The 16,747-nt window shown below is 44.4% G+C and overlaps 1 protein-coding gene across 1 annotated transcript in view; it reads right to left on the bottom strand.

Moving 5' to 3' along the window:
• Positions 1 to 16,275, bottom strand: part of wdr48a (WD repeat domain 48a) — a 128,043-nt gene extending 111,768 nt beyond the window's left edge. Inside the window, exon 1 of the mRNA XM_078536797.1 lies at positions 16,195 to 16,275. Coding sequence (XP_078392923.1) covers positions 16,195 to 16,242 — 48 coding nt within the window. The 5' untranslated portion in view covers positions 16,243 to 16,275. The remainder of the gene's footprint in view (positions 1 to 16,194) is intronic.
• Positions 16,276 to 16,747: the final 472 nt, after the last annotated feature.

The raw sequence follows: 16,747 nt of genomic DNA, 5'->3' as shown, positions 1-16,747 counted from the left end.
TTTTTAAATTTGAAAATAATATAAATGAGAATACCAATGTCAGGAATAGTTGTTAATTCTAGACTGTTCCCCTCTATTATTCAACCGTGCTGAAGTATTTTATCAGTAATCATTCCAAGTTTATATAAAGTGAAGCACCAAGTGATAGTATCTATTGTATATAAATTCTCACAGCAATAACAGATTAAAAGTATTTAGAACAGTTGGAATTTCAAATCTAACATCATAAAACTAAAATGCATTCTAGCAGTACCATGGAATTGATGCCAAGTCTGATGTATTCAAATTGTTAATTTGGCATGCTTTGGCCACTTATGCATTTGGACAGCCAGTGACAGAATGTCAGGAATTTCTTCACACAAAGATTACACATGCAGCTTACATAGTTAGGGTCACAGAATTTTTACATTATGGCATAGTAGGAGCCTATTTGGCCCATCATGTCCATGCCAGCTCTCTGTAGAGCAATCCAATCAGTCCCATTCCCCTGCAAGTTTATTTTCCTCAAGTGCCTCACCAATTTCCATTTGATCATTAGTGACAGGAAAAATTATAGTCTTATTTAGATCAGAAGGGATGAAAGAGAGAACTGAAGGGTCTTTCCACAGGATGAGCTAAGATGCAACTTCCTCAATGATTCCAATGCGTAATTCCAAAACACTTCAAAAGCTCTAAAATTGTATTTCACCACTACACTGCGTGTGATATTTCAAAGCTTAAGGTACAAAGGTACTTAAGGTACAAAGCACAGGGTGATCCGGTATATGGACTGTGCACCTCTACATTGTCAGTAACAGATTCTACAGGGAGAGAAGGCCAGGGAGGTGCAATGATTTAGAACAGAGCCCTTTCACCTCTGAGAACCTGGGAGGGAATCCAGCCGAAGGCCGACTTTGAAGCCTCCTCTCTAGCCCTTGAAAGTTTTAGGCTGAGTTCCTGCTGGCTCCAACACTACGGTGTAAACCTGTCCCAATTGGGCATTTACTGCTAATCTCATCTACATAAGGCCACTGGCTGGCTGGTACAAGAATGGGAAATAACTATATGGTTGGCTTTCAGGGAACTTTCCTGAAGTCGGGAATTGAGGCACATAGCTGGAAACAGGCTTTTGCTGTATCTCAATCAGGAGTTTTTGATATCTGCACTAAGTGGCAAAAATAAAAACAGCTAACATTACACCTCCAGGCCCTTTAATTCCAAACTAATGATTTGGGGTGTCACAAAATTTCAATACCTTACAGCTTCAGCTCACCTTAAATCAGAAGGCACAGGGACTTGACTACAAAATCGAGGCTGACACTCCACTACAGTACTGAGAGAGCACTACACTGTTGGAGGTGCTGCCTTGTGGATGGGACATTAAAACGAGGAACTATCGGGCCACTCAGGTGGCTCAAACAGATCGTACGGCACTACTTTGAAGAACAGCAGGGGGATTTGTCTCGGTGTCTTGGCCAGTATTTATCTCTCAACCAACATCACTAAAACAGATGATCTGGTCATTATCACATTGCTGTTTATGGGACATCGTTGTGTGTAATTTGCTGTGCTGCCCAATTTCCTACATTAGAACAGTGACCACTCTGCAAAGTGCTTTGGGACGTCCTGGGATGATGGAAGGCACTGTGCAAATAAAAGCTCAACTTTCTTCATTGAAGCCCATTAGATTTGCCACGAGGTCACTGATTACCCAAGTGCTTTGACAGTTTTTTCTCCTTCCCTCTGTGGGTCCATATACTCCAAAGATTTGCATCTAAATTTTCTGTATGTTCAGAAGCCTGGGGGTTGTGGGGTGGGGGAGCAGGACAACAAGTGCATATATTCTCTACAGAAATATTTACCACAATCGCTCTGCTAGGCCATCAGTCATCAGAATAGGTTTGTGTTGTGAAGATATTACCAAAGTGATTTTGGCAATTTGTACTGGTTGAATTGACAAGCATAAGCCTGTGAAACAGGCTAGCACAGTGCACCATTCAGAAGTATCCTCAGTGGTACAGTATCCACAGCCCAGCATAGCCATTACCGTTATGCTGAAACTGAAAGTGCAACTTCGTTACCAGGTGCCTACATTTTTAAAAAATTATTTTCATTGAAGCTGAAAACTTTGCACATATTTTCAAAAATTGTTTCAAGTTGTTGACAAGAACATAAAATTGAGGAAAATTACATTTTTTCATGTAAAATCAGACTACTCAAAGGGTTTGGGTGCGCGGGGAGGGGCAGGGCGCGCGGGGAGGGGCAGGGCGCGCGGGGAGGGGCAGGGCGCGCGGGGAGGGGCAGGGCGCGCGGGGAGGGGCAGGGCGCGCGGGGAGGGGCAGGGCGCGCGGGGAGGGGCAGGGCGCACGGGTGAGCGGGGAGGGGCAGGGTGTGCAGGTGAGCGGGGAGGGGCAGGGCGCGCGGGTGAGCCAGAGAGAGAAATATCTTTCAAACTGAGTGATGCACGAAAGCATCTTGCTCTGTTAAAATTTTTATTTCAAAAGCTGACAACATTTTAAAAATTCATTTACGGAATGTGGTCTTCACTGACTGGGCCAGCGTTTATTGCCCATCCCTAGTTACTCTTGAGAAGGTGGTGGTGAGCTGTCTTCTTGAACCGCTGCAGTCCATGTGGTGTAGGTACACCCACAGTGCTGTTAGGGAGGGAGTTCCAGGACTTTGACCCAGCGACAGTGAAGGAACGGCGATATATTTCCAAGTCAGGATGGTGAATGGCTGGGAGGGGAACTTACAGGTGGTGGTGTTCCCAAGTATCTGCTGCCCTTGTCCTTCTAGATGGCAGTGGCCGTGGGTTTGGAAGGTGCTGTCTAAGGAGCCTTGGTGAGTTCCTGCAGTGCATCTTGTAGATGGTACACACTGCTGCTACTGTGCGTCGGTGGTGGAGGGAGTGAATGTTTGCACTCATCCAGGCAAGTGGGGAGTATTCCATCACACTCCTGACCCGTGTCTTGTACATGGTGGACAGGCTTTGGTGAGTCAGGAGGTGAGTTATTCGCCGCACGATTCCTAGCCTCTGACCTGCTCTTGTAGCCACAGTATTTACACGGCTAGTCCAGTTCAGTTTCTGGTCAATGGTAGCCCCCAGGATGTTGTTGGTAGGTGATTCAGTGATGGTAATGCCATTGAGCATCAAGGGACGATGGCTGGATTCTCTCTTGTTGGAGATGATCACTTGTGTGGCGCAAGTGTTACTTGCCACTTGTGAGCCCAAGCTGACAACAGAAGCTAATTTTTTGGTTAGAGTCAAAAAACTCTACCATCTAGAAGGACAAGGACAGCAAACACATGGGAACACCACCACCTGGAAGTTCCCCTCCAAACCACTCACCACCCTGACTTGGAAATATATCGCCGTTCCTTCACTGTCGCTGGGTCAAAATCCTGGAATTCCCTCCCTAACAGCACTGTGGGTGTACCTACACCATATGGACTGCAGCGGTTCAAGAAGGCAGCTCATCACCACCTTCTCAAGGGTGATAAATGCTGGCCTAACCAGCGGTGCCCACATCCTGTAAAAATAAATTAAAAAAACTCAGTAAGGAAGCCTTTGTCTTCTGCCAGCAATTTGTACAAAGTGCTCACTAAGGCAACCTGCAGGCAAGAGGGGAAATCTAAACCATCCGCTACTTTTGCTTTCAAATCTGCCAATGCTGCTGCTTGGAGTTCTGTAAAATGTAATGATGGGCTTGTGAAACCTCTACCGGCTCCAAGTATGACAAATAGATGATAGTACAGGCTGCAAATTTTGCCCTTCTACATGTGGGTCATTCCTGGTATTAGGTTTGCTGCAACTGATGATAGCAGGTTAAGCTGAAGAATTCAGGGCATTGCACAATATTAAAATTAAATTGAGAGAATCTGAGCAAAATTACAATTTTAAAAACTTCCAAGGTTCAAAAAAATGTTTTGACTATCCTAAAAATTAGTGCCAAATATTTACTTCCAGCTACAAATAATTAACATATGCCCCCATCAAACCCATTACTGCCACTTCAAATTAGATCCCTGCAACACAAGATGCCAGTCTTCAGCCAATTCGATTCACTCTACGTGATATCAAGAAACGATACTTCTTTTTAAATTCATTCATGGGACGGGGGCGTCACTGGCTGGGCCAGCATTTGTTGCCCATCCCTAATCGCCCTTGAGAACAGAGTGGCTTGCTTGGCCATTTCAGAGGGCATTTAAGAGTGAACCACATTGCTGTGGGTCTGGAGTCACATGTAGGCCAGACCAGATAAGGATGGCATACTTCCTTCCCTAAAGGACATTAGTGAACCAGATGGGTTTTTACAACAATTGACAATGGTTTCATGGTCATCATTAGACTTTTTTAAAATTCCAGGTTTTTTATTGAATTCTAATTTCACCATTTGCTGTGGTGAGATTCAATCGGGTCCCCAGAGCATTACCCTCGGTACCTGGAGTACTAGTCCAGTGACAATACCACTATGCCACCGCCTCTGCCTCCCCAAAGACTATGAGCCCTGACAACATTCCGGCAATAGTACTGAAAATGTGAGATCCGGAACTTGCTGCACCCCTAGCCAAGCTGTTTCAGTACAGCTACAACACTGGCATCTACCCAGCAATGCGGAAAATTACTCAGGTATATCCTGCACAAAAAGCCGGTCAAATGCAACCTGGCCACTTACTAGTCCATCAGTTTACTTTCGATCATCAGCAAAGTGATGGAAAGTGGCATCGTGCAGCACTTACTCAGCAATAACCTGCTCAGTGTGGATTCTGCCAGGGCTACTCAGCTCCAAACCTCATTACTGCCTTTCCCAACATGGACAAAAGAACACCAAGGGGTCAGGTAACACTGACTGCCCTTGACAAGGCAGCATTTGACCCAAGTGCGGCATCAAGAGCCCTAGCAAAGCTGGGGTCAATGGGAATCAGGAGGAAAACTGCCCACTGGTTGTGTGCTGATGATTGCACAATGTTCAGCACCATTTGCAACTCTTCAGATATGGAAACAGCCCAGGTCCATATGCAGCAAGACTTGGACTACATTCAGGCTTGCACCACACACATCTCCAGCAAGAGAGAATCAAACCATCTCTCCTTGACAGCTCACTAACAACATCCTGGGGGTTACCATTGCCTGCCCCAAAGCCTGTTCACTAGCTACAAGACACAAGTCAGGAGTGTGATGGAATACTCTCCACCTGCCTGGATGAGTGCAGCTCCAACAATACTCGAGAAGCTTGACACCATCCACGACAAAGTAGGCCCACTTTATTGGCATGCACTCCACCACCAACACACAGTGGCAGCAGTGCGCACACTCTACAAGATGCACTGCAGCAACTCACCAAGACTCCTTCGACAGCACCTTCCAAACCCATGACCTCTACCACCTAGAAGGACAAGGGCAGCAGACACATGGCAACACCACCACCTGCAAGTCCCCCTCCAAGCAAGACCATCCTGACTTGGAAGTATATTGTCATTCCTTCACTGTCACTGGGTCGAAATCCTGGAACTGCCTCCCTAACAGCATTGTGGGTGTACCTACACCAGATGGTCTGCAGGGGTACAAGAAGGTGGCTCACCACCACCTTGTCAAGGGCAATTAAGGATGGGCAATAAATTCTGGTCTAGCCAGCGACGCCCACATCCTGTGAATAAATAAAAATGAATTAGATTAGGATATAGCATACTGATACCAATACATTAAATGCTGTTAGTGGCATTGTACAATTAGTGAAACAAGCACAAATCCCAATATTAAATTATACAACGTGAAAATTAACTTATGGATTGTTTCTAAAACTAACATTCTAGCTCTCCAAAACAGCCTTTGAAACCTTCCGCCTCCCATTGTTCGCTTTTAAATGAGTTATAATGATTTAATCTTTAATAAATTATCCACTTCTTAAAGGTGTCATGATATTTTCCACTTTACAATGCGCTATCCAAGCATGCATCAGAAAGCTCTTCATATTAATGGAGCACTTAGCTGTTCTCCACAGGGTAAAAATCCACAGAAGATAACACAATGGCCTGGGATTTGCTGTAATAATGAAAGCAAAGCTATCGGCACTTGTCGCTATTAAAGAAAATCTGATAGCAACTTTTGTCGTCCTCACACGTGCAGTTAAAGTCGGAAATCCAGAAGCTCCTATCAGAGATTCCCACTCCTCCCACAGCTGTAGGCCTTGCCAATAGAATTGGTATTGAAATCACTATGATGCCATGAATCTTGGGTACTTGCCCATTAGTTATGTATAAAATGGCCAAAAAAGTCAGGATTGGTACATTTAGGAGTGTGTGAGTTTTTAAATGGCGTAATAGGTGATAATTGCTGAACAACCTCTTTCGCCCTGAAAAATTAATTTTACATGTGGAGTCTCATTCCCTCAAGAAAATTACAAATTTAAAAATAAAAATTGAACGTTAAACTTTTTATTTTCATCTTTTATCTCTCTCAATCCCAACTACATTTCCCACTCTATTTCACTTCCCATACATTATTTAAATGTTACTTACATTTCCTTTTTTTAAAAACATCTTCCTGCTTTAGTCTCTGTTTGTCTCAGTGAGGATATTTCAATATGATTAATTGAAGAGCCTCGCTGTTGCATGCCCTGTTCACATGCACCATGGATCCTCTGGAGGGGAGAGACACGGGATGACCGGAGATCTCCGCTGACAAACCTGCAAAAACTCTGGTTTGTCACGAGTGGTTAGGATCTGGGGTGCACTGCCTGAGAATGTGGTGGAGGCTAGTCAAATCGAGGCATTCAAGAGGGAATTGGATTATTATCTGAAAAGGATGGATGTGCAGGGCTATGGGGAGAAGGCGGGGGAGTGGCACGAGGTGTATCGTTCCTACGGAGAGCCAGCCCAGACACAATGGGCCAAAAGGCCACCTTCTGTGCTGTAATAGTTGTGATTCTGAGTCACTCCCCAAAGCCTGTCCACCATCTACAAAGCACAAGTCAGGAGTGTGATGAAATACTCTCCACTGTAGTGTGGCTCCAACAACACTCAAGAAGCTTGACACCAAGCAGGACAAGCAGTCTGCTTGATTGGCATCCACCAACTTAAACGTTGATTTCTTTCACTACCAATGCACAATGGTAGCACTGTGTACCATCTACAAAGATGCACCTCAGGGAACTCCCTCCCTAACAGCATTGCAAAATCCTTTTCTTGGGATCCACTACCAGCCTGATTTTCCCAGTCTACCTGCATATTGAAATCGCCCATGATCACTGTAACCTTGCCTTTCTTACACACGTTTTCTATCTCCTGGTGTATCTTGTGCCCCACATCCTGACTACTGTTCGGAGGCCTGTACATAACTCCCATTATGGTTTTTTTAACCTTTGCAGTTCCTCAACTCTACCCACACAGATTCTACATCATCTGACCCTACATCATATATCCACAACTGTTACTGGTCATGGGGCTACTGAAAGCTCCCAGTACCTTGGCAGTGAACCTTGCATAGATTCACAGAACCAGACAGTGCAGTAGAGGCCCTTCGGCCCATCGAGTCTGCACCGACACGTGAGAAACACCTGATCTACCTACCTACCTAATGCCATTTACCAGCACTTGGCCCATAGCCTTGAATGTTATGATTTGCCAAGTGCTCATCCAGGTACTTTTTAAAGGATGTGAGGCAACCTACCTCCACCACCTTCCCAGGCAGCGCATTCCAGACCGCCACCACCCTCTGGGTAAAAAAGTTCTTCCCCACATCCCCCTAAACCTCCTGCCCCTCACCTTCAACTTGTGTCCCCTCGTGACTGACCCTTCAACTAAGGGGAACAGCTGCTCTCTATCCACCCTGTCCATGCCCCTCATAATCTTGTACACCTCGATCAGGTTGCCCCCTCAGTCTTCTCTGCTCCAACGAAAACAACCCAAGTCTATCCCAACCTCTCTTCATAACTTAAATGTTTCATCCCAGGCAACATCCTGGTGAATCTCCTTTGCACCCCCTCCAGTGCAATCACATCCTTCCTATAATGTGGCGACCAGAACTGCACACAGTACTCCAGCTGTGGCCTCACCATGGTTCTATACAACTCCAACATGATCTCCCTACTTTTGTAATCAGTGCCTCGATTGATAAAGGCAAGTGTCCCATATGCCTTTTTCACCACCCCACTAACATGTCCCTCTGCCTTCAGAGATCTATGCACACATGCCAAGGTCCCTTTGTTCCTCAGAACTTCCTAGTGTCATGCTGTTTATTGAATACTTCCTTGTCAAATTACTCCTTCCAAAGTGTATCACCTCACACTTTTCAGGGTTAAATTCCATCTGCCACTTATCTGCCCATTTGACCATCCCGTCTATATCTTCCTGTAGCCCAAGACACTTAACCTCGCTGTTAACCACCCGGCCAATCTTTGCGTCATCGCAAACTAACTAATCCTGCCCCCCACATAGTCATCTATGTCGTTTATATAAATGACAAATAATAGGGGACCCAGCACAGATCCCTGTGTATGCCACTGGACACTGGCTTCCAATCACTAAAGGTCTAGTGTAAAGGTTTGTAAAAGTCTATTATGTATAGCAAAACTTGGATAATATTCAAGTCAACATTGCATTTAACATGTTCCTACTCTTGCCACATTATGCAGGATGAATTTTCCCAGGGAAGATAACCAAACTAAAGTAGTGGGAGCACTTATGGTTCAGTATTTTAGGTTTTTTAAAATTGAAAACAAAGCAAAAGGCCACACAAAGGGCGAAAAGTAAAAATGAAAGAGGACTTGATAAATAAGAAATTAGTCATTAGTTGATACCAAGGCTTTTGAAAACCCAGACTTAAGATTTGAAGAAGGAAAGCCAAAGAGAGGAGTAGTTCCCAGGAAGTAATAAGTTGCAATAGAAGTAACAATAATGGATTGCACAGCTTTCATTCCATTCCTGTTGCATTGAAAGACAAGGGAAAAAATGCGAATAATACATATTTGGACCACGTAAGTTCAAGAAATAATGTCCATAGCAAACAATTAAATAAAAAATAAACACAAGAAATGAGAGAATTTAGATGATGGGGTGAAAGCGAGATATTTAATTAAAGAGCTTTGGCTGCATCCCAGCAAACAAACCTCTCTAAACACTGGGACAATATTCAAGTCTTTTTTTTATTCATCTACAGGATGTGGGCTTTGCTGGCTGGACCAGCATTTATTGCCCATCCCTGGTTGCCCTTGAGAAGGTGGTGGTGAGCTGCCTTCTTGAACCGCCGCAGTCTGTGGTGTAGGTACACCCACAGTGCTGTTAGAGAGGGAGTTCCAGGATTTTGACCCAGTGACAGTAAAGGAACGGCAATATATTTCCAAGTCAGGATAGTGAGTGACTTGGAGGGGAACTTCCAGGTGGTGGTATTCCCATCCATCTGCTGGCCTTGTCCTTCCAGATGGTGGTGGTCATGGGTTTGTAAGGTGCTTTCGAAGGAGCCTTGGTGAATTCCTGCAGTGCATCTTGTAGATGTTACACACTGCTGCTAATGTGCGACGGTGGTGGAGGGAGTGAATGTTTGTGGATGTGGTGCCAATCAAGCGGGCTGCTTTGTCCTGGACGGTATCAAGCTTCTGGAGTGTTGTGAGAGCTGCACTCATCCAGACAAGTGGAGAGTATTCCATCACAATCTTGACTTATGTCTTGTAGATGGGGGACAGGCTTTGGGGAGTCAGGAGGTGAGTTAATCGTTGCACGCTTCCTAGCCTCTAACCTGCTCTTGTAGCCACAGTATTTATATGGCTAGTCCAGTTCAGTTTCTGGTCAATGGTAACCCCCCAGGATGTTGATAGTGGGGGATTCAGTGATGATAATGCCACTGAACATCAAAAGGCGGGCTGGATTCTCTTGTTGGAGACGGTCATTGCCTGGCATTTGTGTGGGACGAATGTTACTTGCCACTTGTCAGCCCAAATCTGGATATTGTCCAGCTCTTGCTGCATTTGGACATAGACTGCTTCAGTATCTGAGGAGTTGCGAATGATGTCAAGGGCAGTCACTCTCACCTTGCCTCGTGAGTTTAGCTCTTCTGTCCATGTTTGAACCAAGGCTGTAACAAGGTCAGGAGCTGAGCGGCCCTGGCGGAACCCAAACTGGCCATCAGTGAGCAGGTTATTGCTAAGTAAGTGCCGCTTGATAGCACTGTTGACGACCCCTTCAATTACTTTACTAATGATCGAGAGTAGGCTGATGGGCCGGTAATTGGCTGGGTTGGATTTGTCCTGCTTTTTGTGTACAGGACATACCTGAGCAATTTTCCACGTGTCAGCTGTGGTTCAGTTCATAGCACCCTCGCCTTTGAATCAGAGGGTTGTGGGTTCATGTCCCACTCCCGCAAAACCAAGAACTGTGATTGTACTCGAAAGAAGTTGCAATCAGTGACAGTTGGTAACTCAAAAGAGTTTCCACAAAGCTGGGTAGATGCCAGTGTTGTCGCTGTACTGGAACAGCTTGGCTAGGGGGACAGAAAGTTTTGGAACACAAGCCTTCAGTACTATTGCTGGGATATTGTCAGGACCCATAGCCTTTGCAGTATCCAGTGCCTTCAGCCGTTTCTGGTATCATGTGGAGTGAATTGAATTGGCTATTGGCTCATTGGGTGTAGGAAGTTAAAATTGTTGGTAGGATTTGAAAGACAGAAAGAACCAGCTGATATCAAGGAAATAAGACTCTCAGGATTCCACGGCAGTACACAGAAGATGCAGAGTTGGCAATTCTGCCATTCAGATCGGCAAACTGAATGATGTTGGAGAACACAGAGTTGGCAGTTGAATGGAGAAAAATCATCGATTTGAAAGAAGGAATAGATTGGGAAAGGAGGACAAGGAACTGGCTTAATGGGGCATGGGGATCAGGATAAGACACCAACAGATCAGATGCAGCAACTTTAAGCTGAGAATGGAAAGTTTTAAACATAGTTCGAAGATAAGGTAATGTGCTAGTTACTTCAGTAGTTACAGTGCTAGTTTCTGTCAGAACCTTTGGCGATGTCTACGGTATTGCACAATTTACTAAAGTGCTAATAGCAGACTTCTGGAGGCAAGGTTCAGTGAAACAGGCATGCTCAAAACTATACAAGCATGAATTAGCTTAGAACTTTTAAACTGATGGATAGTTTGACCTAACAGCAGCAGTGATCAGAGAATGTCATTTGTGACCTTGAGGAGGGCTGTTTTAATTCTTTGGCAGGAACTGAAGAGGTTTAAACATGGAGTTGCTGGAAAGCTGGACACAGGTTTGAGGGGCAATATGTTTACGAACTTAAAGGAACATTGGAGATGCACTGTAGAGGTCTAGGGTAGCTTTCTTGAAGACAATGTTGGTTCTGAAAGGGAGGGTGATCATACCCAAGGACACAAAACCATTTACAATGTTAGCTAGCATGTGGGTCATCAATTTAATGGGAAGAGGTCAAGGGAGCAGATGGTAGATCTGATGTTCAAGGTGGGGGTATGTGTGGAAAGAGAAAAATTAGAAGGTAGAGTGGGTTTGGGGCTAATAAAGCAGGAGCACAAGCAAAGCTGAACAATGGGGCTCAATCTCACCAATCTCTTGTGCATCTTCCCTCCAGGAAACCCACCTCCTATTCCTCTGACCCCATTCTCACTAAAAACCTCCCAATTACCAAAATGACCTTTACCCCTCACTTTAGGAATGACTGCAAATGGTTGTCTCCTCAGGCATTGTTCCCCTGTCAAAACTGACATCAGCTCCTCTCAAAGAAAATTTGCTTTTAACTCCTGTCCTCACTAACCACTGCCTCATCTCTATCCTCTTTTCTCTGCAAGGTCCTTGAACGTGTTGGCCACTTCCAGCTCCATGCCCGCTCCCGTCTGAATGCCTCCAATTAGAAGACCAACCTCCATCACAATGCACCAAAATTGTCCTAACCAAAGTCACAAACAACCGGAGTGTGGCTATGATGCATCAATTCTCACCTTCATCTCTTGTCAATTTTTGACACACTTGATCATATGACCTTTCTCCAACACTTTTCTTCCATTGTCCTGAACCATAGAATTGCCCTTGCTTGCTTCCACTCTTAGATTACCCGTCATAGCTAGACTAGCTCGAGCAATAGCTTCTCTCCCCAGCCAACCACCGGTAGTTCTCACCAAGCATTCATCCTTAGTCTTTTTATCCAAATGTTGCCTTTTGGCCAAATCAATGGAGCTCTACTTCCAGACATCTGCTATTGACACTGATCTCTACCAGTCCACCACTAAATTGACCCATCGAGTGGTTGTGTTGTCAAACTGTTTGCCTGGCACCCAGTCTTCCTGCAGCTAAACCTTGGAGCTCAAGCTACCACTATTTTGAGTGCAACATTTTAGAACTATTTAGGACTAAGCAAAACTTTTGCATCAAAACTGAAATCTCAGGGAAATGCTCGTATGTCAACCTATTTCATCCATAAGTGTTATAATGAATTTAAAATGAGGGGAAAAAATATCAAAGGGGAACAATAGAAAAGCATCACAATTGTCATTCATCTCTTACCATGCATTTTTAAAAAATTACATTTCAGCCCATTTCATCCCAAACACTTTCTTTGTAATGCCCGAAACTCCAAATTTACAGTGGGTAGGAGGTTACGACCAGGCAAATTTTGCAGAAGAGTTCAAGATTTTGTTGAACACCTCTATGCAATACATTAACTTTTCATTCCCTTCTCCCATAACTTTGCAGACCTTCAAAGACTGCAAAATAAAAAAAGTACACCAAGTATAGCCACCCCTTTTGCATGCATCATATTCTGTGCAATTGATGTACATTATCCATGCTACTTAAAATACCAGACTATTCAGCTTTATAAGCTTGGTCCTATTGCTCATTTTGGACCCCAGTTCATGGTCAAAGTGCCAAGTATACAAAACCTCAATCTCCATTTCGCAACAGAATTGATTACTGAATCATATTTTCCAAAAAAGTACCACATTTACTAAATTAGCCCATTTTGCAATCAAACCCTGACCTGCACTAACTAAGTAAGGAAAGTGAATACTTCACGTCAGAAAGATGAAAGGTATCAATACACCTAGAGCTCTTGGGTATACTGATTAAATTGTTCTTCCAATTGTCTTATCTTTAGTATTGTGTAAAAGCTTTCCAAGGTGCATCTGTATGCCCTGAGCTTTTTAAACTGGGCTTCCTTCACATTGTTGTATCAAATATTAGCCTTCTTGTGTAACAAGGTGCTGAAGTGCTCACTGTGAAATTAATATGAATACAGCAAGTTTATTTCTCACAAGTCAGATAAGGTTGCATTCTCCAGGTTCAGGCAGATACTGCAAAGATGCAACTAACACATTCTTAAGCTGCAAGCTTAATAGTGTGTTGCATTAGTAGTGCTACATTCTGGCTAGTGCAATCAGCACACTGACAATACAAGGTGATACAATGTCACGGGATGTAGGGTACTGCAGTGAGGTACAGTATTTCTCACTGACAGTAGAGCTTGCGATTGCTACCACAAACTATTTCAGACTCAAAGAATTTCAGCTGTGACAGTGGTACCTAAATCACAGCATGTTAAAACATAAGATAGACAGCTAAGAAAGCACAGTGCCACAAGAAGATATGTAACGACACCCAAAGTTGTCAGAAAGCATTTTTTATGCAGTGGTTACATAGCATAGAATTTTACAGCACAGGAGGCGGCTATCTGGCCTGTTGTGCCCAGAACTGTCCAATTTAGTCCTGCACCTCAGCCTTTCCCCCATTTCCCTGCAAATTAGTCTGCTACAAGTGCATGTCTGACTGCCTTTTAAAAGTTCCTATGGAATCTGGTTCTATCATCCTATCAAACAGTGTCTTCCAGATTTTTACAGCCATATGTGAAATATTTTCTCATTTCCTCTCTAGTTATTTTGACTCAGGTTAATTTTATCACAGGTTAATTAACAAGTAGAATAATGTAGATGCTGGAAATTTGAAATAAAAGCCAAATGCTGGCAAGATTCAGCAGGCCTGGCAACCTCTGTGAAGAGAGAAACAGAGTTAACATTTCAGGCTGGTGACCCTTCTGCAGTTCTGATGAAGAATCCCCGACCTGAAATGTTAAATCTTTCTCTCTCCACAGAGGCGGCCAGACCTGCTGGGTATTTCCAACAGTTTCTGGTTTTATCAGCTTCTTTAATCGCTCCGCATACTGAAGTCCCCCTTGGTATCATCCTCGTAAGTCTTCTTCAAACCCCCTCCTTGGCACCCTTCCTAAAGCGAGGTGCCCAGAATTGTCCAGTACAATACTCCAGCTGAGGGCAAACTAGTGATTTCTAAAACTTTTCTGCGATTTGCTTGCTTTTCTACTTAGTGAATTTTCCCAAATCTGGAACACTGCCCAGCTAAGGAGCTTGCGGGGTTCTAACAAAAAAAAACTCAGCAGGTATGGATAAATTCACAAATCTCTTGACAAGAGCTTAAGGATTTGTGAATGTCACTGGAACCTAGGGGATTTTGTGTAGCTGATTACTCACTACAAAAATAATTACTTTTGCATCATCAGTTAAATGGATAGAAAAGTAAACCAAAATATTAATCCCAACACTTGGCTTAATGAGGTCAGCCACAGTCCAGTCATCTGTTACACAAACTTTACAAAAGTTTATACCTTGTGGCTGTAAAGGAACCATGGAAGTTTCAGTATAGGAGGAAGCCCTACAGACCCTGAAGTCTGTACTCACTCTTTACGACAGCAGCTTAAACTTCATCAATAAACCACCCTCTCCCCATTGCTATACATCTTACTCATCTTCAAAGATTTGTACAAATTTCCCTTAAATGTGCAATGGTTTCTGCTTCAGCCAACACATGTGACAATACAACCCATGCTCCAATAAGCCTCTGCATGAAACTTGGCCAAAGAATGCAACATTTGAGACTGCAGTTTAGGTTAGGCCACTCAGTTGGTCGAACATTTTACATATTATTCTGCTTTTCTACTGAGAGGGTGTTAGATATTTGGAAATACAAAATTTTTTTAAAAAATCAATGGAAGGTGTTACAAACAAAAACAAAAAATGCTGGAAAAACTCAGCAGGTCTGACAGCATCTGTGAAAAGACAGAGTTAACGTTTCGAGTCCCAAAATGCTAACTCTGTCTTTCTCTCCACAGATGCTGTCAGACCTGCTGAGTTTTTCCAGCATTTTTTGTTTTTGTTTCAGATTTCCAGCATCAGCAGTATTTTGCCTTTATTATAATGGAAGGTGTTATTTGGTTAACAGTGGTGCACAATGCATGATGTGGTCACTTACCAGAAAGTATACAACTGGAATTGTGTTCTCATGGACACTTTCAGCAGAATCACAGAATCTCAATGTTTTTTTAAGCAGTGCAGGGGGGCCATTCGGCCCATCGTGTCTGCACCACCTCTCTGAATGAGCAATTTACTTAATGCTATTCTCCCAACTTCTCGGAACATCAAAGTGAAGTAACAACCCCAGGACTATTGTCGATGGGGGTTACTGTTGCAGGCAATGTGAGGCAATAAATTACAAGCATCACACAAGCACAATACCACATAAAACCTTGGGTTCACAGAATTTACAGCACGGAAACAGGCCACTCGGCCCTTCTGGCCTATGCCACTGCGTTTATGCCCCCACAGGAGTCGCGCCTCTCTCTTCGCTGCATCACTTCCCTAGCATCACTATGCAAATCCCGCTCGTCAAATTTGCAAGCACGGTTCATAATTGCTGCCGCACAAATTAGCAAATCACAAGCAGACAGTTGCACAGCTGCAGAGTTCTCACACTGTGCGATAGAAATGAATTGCCTAGAGAAAAATACACGAGGGTGATGATTGAGGATGAAACAAGTGAACAGCAGGTTCCGTACAGTAAGACACAAGGGGATTACAGATGGTTTAGCAGGAGATTTCTGTTCATTTTAAATGGATTGGTTTACTGAAAATTGAAACGTGACAGTATGTAAATGGAACGGGACCAGTCCGGTCACCAACCACCCCCCCCACCCCCCGGCAACGCCCCCCCTCCTCCTCCTCCCCCCTCCTTGCAGCAGCTGCAGGCGCTTGATTTGAACAGGCTGCAGAGAGGCCCCGGGGAGAGGCAGCCAGGGAGGGAGGGAGGAAGGTGTTGGAGGAAGGCGGAGGCTCCGAGCGGCTGGTGCCCGCGATCGCCGGGAGCCGGGTCCGCCAGCGGTGGGTGGGGGGGGTGCGATGTCGGCCCGATCCTTACCTGGACTTTCCTTCGCGCCGCGGTGTTCTGGCGATGATGAGCCGCCATTTTGCATGTTGACAGCGCAACGTCACCTCCTGTGTGACGGCATCGGAAGCGTGGGCGGGGCCACGGGGAGGGCTACGCCAATCAGAGAAGGGGAGGGCGGGGTCAGCAGGTGGAACACCTGGAGCGCCTCACCTGGCGACGCGCTGAGGGCTCAACACCCAGCGCTTCCCAAACTACACTCCGAAGATGCAAAAACACTGCGAATGCTGGAAAGACAGAAAGTGCTGGAAATACTCAGCAGGTCCGGCAGCATCTGCAGAGAGAGCAACAGCAGAGTTAACCTTTGAAGTCGAATGTGGCTCCTTCGTATCTGAAGAGTCATATCCCAGAAGGAAAAAACAGTTCAAAATTTTCACATCCCAATAAAAATCAGTTAAGACTGGAGTTCCATTTAAAGATGCACAGAGTCAGTTCAGACAGGTTTTACTGATGCCTTTACTTTCCAAGTTTTACTCTTGGTGTTTTCCTTTTGGGATTTGACTTGAAACCTTAACTCAGTTTCTCT

This window comes from Cetorhinus maximus, chromosome 3 (assembly GCF_964194155.1).
Source record: "Cetorhinus maximus chromosome 3, sCetMax3.hap1.1, whole genome shotgun sequence".
Classification (NCBI taxonomy): domain Eukaryota; kingdom Metazoa; phylum Chordata; class Chondrichthyes; order Lamniformes; family Cetorhinidae; genus Cetorhinus; species Cetorhinus maximus.
Note: the sequence above shows the minus strand (reverse complement) of the source record. Positions and strands in the feature narration are given on the sequence as shown.